General features: G+C 36.9%; 1 protein-coding gene across 1 annotated transcript; it reads left to right on the top strand.

The window, feature by feature from the left end:
- The first annotated feature begins 200 nt into the window (after positions 1–200).
- Positions 201–4312, top strand: LOC121938941 (pleckstrin homology domain-containing family A member 1-like). The gene is made up of 4 exons (XM_042482090.1): positions 201–269; positions 827–890; positions 1291–1380; positions 3886–4312. The coding sequence occupies exons 2-4, from the start codon at positions 834–836 to the stop codon at positions 4039–4041; spliced, it is 303 nt and encodes a 100-aa protein (XP_042338024.1). The 5' UTR covers positions 201–269; positions 827–833; the 3' UTR covers positions 4042–4312.
- The last annotated feature ends 322 nt before the right edge of the window (positions 4313–4634 follow it).

The raw sequence follows: 4634 nt of genomic DNA, 5'->3' as shown, positions 1-4634 counted from the left end.
TTTTTTTGTCTTTTTTATGTCACAGGTGAAATGAAAGATGGTTCAAAGTCTTTAACATGAGGTTTCCTGTTGAGTCCGACAAAATAAAAGTCAAACATTCAGTCAGTGAACATGATGCACAGCAGATTTTGGTGATGACATGATGTGTGTGCGTGCGTGTGTGTGTGTGTGTGTGTGTTATTGTCCCCTGTGTTGTGTGTGCAGGAGAGGGAGGCGCTGAGAGTCATCCCGCTAAAGGAGATCCACAAAGTTCAGGAGTGCAAACAGAGGTCGGTGAGCCGCCCTCTGGTTTGGTTTTTTGTTGTTGTTGGGTTTTTTTTTTTTTTTTTTATAAACATGAAAAAAAGAACAAAAGTATTTTTTTTAAAAAATGGTAAAAAAAAAAATACAAGACATTAGTAAAAACTAATTATTTATTCCCTAAGAATTACCTGCAAATAAGCAAAAAAAAGTAAAACACAAAAGGAACAAGAAAACAAGCTTCAAAAAGTGCTAAAAATACATATACAGATATATTTCCATAACATGATTTTAAATAATATTATTCTTGTAATTTTGAATATATATATTTCTGGAGATTTTTTTTCCTATTTTTTGATAATATCTGAAGTTTTTTTAATGCCGTTTTTAAATGTGCAAACAAAGTAAAATAAGATTAAATTAAATAAAACAAAATAAAATGAAATAAAATAATTTAAAAGAAAAGAAAAGTAAAATATTAAATGACTTTATGTCATCATGTTAATTATGTTCGGTGTCAGTCACTCGTCTGTGGGTGGTGACTAAACTCTCTCTGTACACTCTTTGTGCGTCTGTCTGTGTGCAGTGAGCTGATGATGAGGGACAACCTGTTTGAAATGGTCACCAGCTCCAGAACCTTCTACATTCAGGTAAAACACTTATTAACCCTTTGAAACTTCTGAACTGTGAGCCAATGAGTATGCTTTCTTTGACAAACATAGGAACAAAAAGGACAACAATAATTTTAATTATCATATTTACATGTTTAAAACAAAATTAACATCATAAACATCATTTTAAACTGTATTATTATTATTATTATTATTGTTGTTATTATTATTATAAACACATTTTCAGCTAATTCTTTGTACTTTTTCCAATTTTTGCTAATTTTTGGGTCATCTATTCTTTCATTCTTTCGGTGTTACATTACTTTATATATTTATTAATAACTTCTTTAACATCCAAGTGCAGAAATAAAGTTTCTACATGAACATCCTCTGTGTGTGTGTGTGTGTGTGTGTGTGTGTGTGTGTGTGTGTGTTTCAGGCTGACAGTCCAGAGGACATGCACAGTTGGATTAAGGCCATCTCAGGAGCCATCGTGGCCCAGCGTGGTCCCGGGCGCTCCGCTAACATTGTAAGTGTCCCGTCACATTCAGACGACTCACTCTGTTTTTTTTGGTCAAATCATAAAACCGAAAACAAGTTTATACTCAGTAATGAAGCTGATGCTTTTGTTTTGGAGGCACAGAGTCTGTGGAGAATTCAAACCGTGAGAATCGGACTGAAATGATGTCAGTGCTGATTTTATTTTTGCAATGAGGCACTTTATTTACACGCAGCCCAGATTAACAGCATCAGCATGTCATTTCTGTGCAAATGGTTGTTATTCCGTCATTGTTACAATAGCATTTTTGATTTTATTCAATGACAGTAATTTCTATTCTTATCACCTCATAACAGCAGAACATTCAGTGTGCACAAGAACATTTAAAAAGAGTAAACTGCAGCACACTCATACACACACACAAATATGATCAAATATGATCAAAAGTAAATAATAAGGAGCGCCGTGTTGTTGAAGTGATATTCGGGTGAAGTGGCTCCATCTGCTGGTACAAACAGTTTCTGCAGAAGACTGAGGTTTAAAAACGTTTCATTTGATTTTCATTTATTCACAAAAAAAACAATCTTTACATTCTCAATGTCATTAACATCTTCAGAGAGATAGATAATTTGGCTCAGATTCAGTCTGTGATGTGATGACGCGCTGAGAGGCAGATCTAACGGGAGTTTTTTTGTGTTTGGGATGTTTATTATTTTGGCGTGTTATCTGACTGAAAAAGAAATGTTACATAAGTAACATGAAAGTGTTGATCCTGCCGTTTATTTCATTTTATTTTATTTTATGATGTTTGTCATATTACTTATTATTTTATTTTAATTTTTTTATGATTTTATTTATTGTTTATTAGTCCATGTTTGATAATTTTCCTCCTTTTTTCAGGAGTTTAACAACCTGATGATGATGGTGATGATGATGATGATGTTTGTGTGATTTCTTTTGCACAAACTGTCTCCACACACACACACACACACACACACACACAGATCTCGTGATATTTCTCTGTCTTTCTCTGCTTTTTTTCTCTCTCAGTCTTTTCTGTGTTTGAAGACTTTCCTTCCAAAATCACACAACAAAACCACCAGAAAAGTATTAGCGTTAGGGCTGCACGATTAATCAAATATTAACGATCATGATGTTGGCTTTCACATATTAAATGAAGACAGTCGAGACTGACGTTTGAAATGTGCGCTCCGCTTATGGAAAACTTTGTGAACTACGAGCCGCGGCAGCTGCGATGAGTCTGTGTGCATCCTGCAGCAGCAACATGAGAATATTACATTTATAAGATTTCAGCTGCAGTCCCGAATAAAAGAGTGAAAAACAAGAGAGCAAACAATGAAAATCTGGGGCTGGAGGCGCAGAGCTCGCTCTCTGAAGCGAGGCTCGTGTCTGTGCTGCACAGTTAACCCTCAGACTGCAGAGCGATGAATGCGCCGAGGACAAGTCACCGTGTCCCCCCAAAAACACGCTCAAATAAACAGCTTTCCTGATCTCCTTTTGACGAGAGCGTTTTGTCTGTTTTTGTATTTTGGAGGAGATGAGATGAATTCAGCCGCATTTGAAGTCAGAGGACTCAAATGCACGCGGGCAGGTTTGAGGAACGTGTTAAAACACAAAAAAAGCAAACTTTAATCTGATAAACTAATAATCAAAGAGCACAGAGACACGGACAGACAAAAGACACGAGGAGCGCAGAGACACGAGGAGAGATAACGAGCCGCAGGCTGCAGGGCTGACGGGAAACAGCTGAAGGCTCCAGCGCCTCCTTAAACAGTCTAAAACGGCTTTAAAATCTATAAATAATCTTTATCTGTATTAAAATGTATGAAATCAACTTTTTAAAAGTCATAAAAATCAACAAAAAGAAAAAAAAATCTTTTTACAAAAAATGCTAAAAAGTTTTAAAGAAAAAAAGTCATCACGATTTGTATTTAAAGAAAAATCACAAAAAGTTTTTAAAAATCACCAAAAGTGAAAGCAATATGTTGTTCTTAAAATCAATAAATAATCCTGATTATTGATAATTATTATCGTCTCTATATTGATCAAAATCATCATGATCATCATTTTGTCTCTGATCGTGCAGTCCTACAGGGACTCAGTCTTTGTCTTTTCGTAGACAGATTGACTGTGAATAAAAATGTCTTTATTGAGAAAATCGTTTTTTGGAGACGATTCAGGACGTTTTCCAGACAGAACTTTACGGCTCCAAATTTTAAAAATTAAACTTCTATTTAAACTTCACCCGCTGCTAAAATGAAGGTGGATTTATTTTGTGTCCCTCTGACGGTGGACAGCGCGTGTCCCTCTGATGTTGGACAGCGCGTGTCCCTCTGATGTTGGACAGCGCGTGTCCCTCTGACGGTGGACAGCGTGTGTCCCTCTGACGGTGGACAGCGCGTGTCCCTCTGATGTTGGACAGCGTGTGTCCCTCTGACGGTGGACTGTGTGTGTGTTTTGGGGAGGAGCTCTTCAGCGCTCGACTGTCTCTGAGCTGTGAACTGTTGTTTTCAGATCCGTGCGGCGCGGCGGTTGTCCAGCCCGTGTATACAGAGGTATACGCCGTTCTGCAGCGGTGAATGCAGCACGTATGTGACCCCACGACCTCTCCCCGTCATCACCATGTTAACCCCCGACACCAGCCCCCCCCATCCTTTAACCGAGCACTGACCTGCTGCTCGCCGCAGGAGCTCTCTGGTTTCTGTCTGCACCCTGGAGGCGTTTTTACTCACACGACCAGATAAAACGGCGTTCTGAGAGCGGCTGGCTTCAGTAACGTTCGACCGGATGCTTCGGCAGCACGAAACGTTTAAAAAACAAACTGTGATATAGAAGCAGAGTTCTTGAAATTCCCTGAAAACTTACACATTTCCTGCAGTTAGGAAGGCGTGTTTTCTTAAAAAAACATTTTAGAGGGAAAAAAATGCCCAAAAATTTTACAGAAAAAGATTTTTTAAAATCATCCAAATATTTTTAAAAAATAAACAAAAGTTTTTCTTTTGAAGAAAAAAAAAGAAAAATATCGATTTAAAGATTTAAAAGACAAAAAAACAAAAAAAAGGACAGTGGGCCCACAGGTTTTTTTTTTACAAAACAAAGTTTGAAATGAAAAAAAATTACCAAATGTTTTTAGAGGAAAAGAAAATCAAAAAATAAAATAAAAAAGTTGTCACATTTTTTGTCCGGGTTAAGCCCCAAATGTCCTCAAATCCTAGAAATAACTCTAATATTAAGGAATGACACATTATTCTTGCAATTTCTTT

The sequence above is a fragment of the Plectropomus leopardus genome, unplaced genomic scaffold (assembly GCF_008729295.1).
Source record: "Plectropomus leopardus isolate mb unplaced genomic scaffold, YSFRI_Pleo_2.0 unplaced_scaffold3816, whole genome shotgun sequence".
Taxonomy (NCBI): Eukaryota; Metazoa; Chordata; class Actinopteri; order Perciformes; family Serranidae; genus Plectropomus; species Plectropomus leopardus.
This window is presented reverse-complemented; position numbering and strand designations above follow the sequence as displayed.

Excerpts from the sequence above, each read along its gene's own strand:
- LOC121938941 (XM_042482090.1), top strand. The coding sequence starts at position 834 with ATGATGAGGGACAACCTGTTTGAAATGGTCACCAGCTCCAGAACCTTC. Across the intron at positions 891-1,290 it reads CCAGAACCTTCTACATTCAG|GCTGACAGTCCAGAGGACAT; the intron begins GTAAAACACTTA and ends TGTGTGTTTCAG. Across the intron at positions 1,381-3,885 it reads CCGGGCGCTCCGCTAACATT|ATCCGTGCGGCGCGGCGGTT; the intron begins GTAAGTGTCCCG and ends TGTTGTTTTCAG.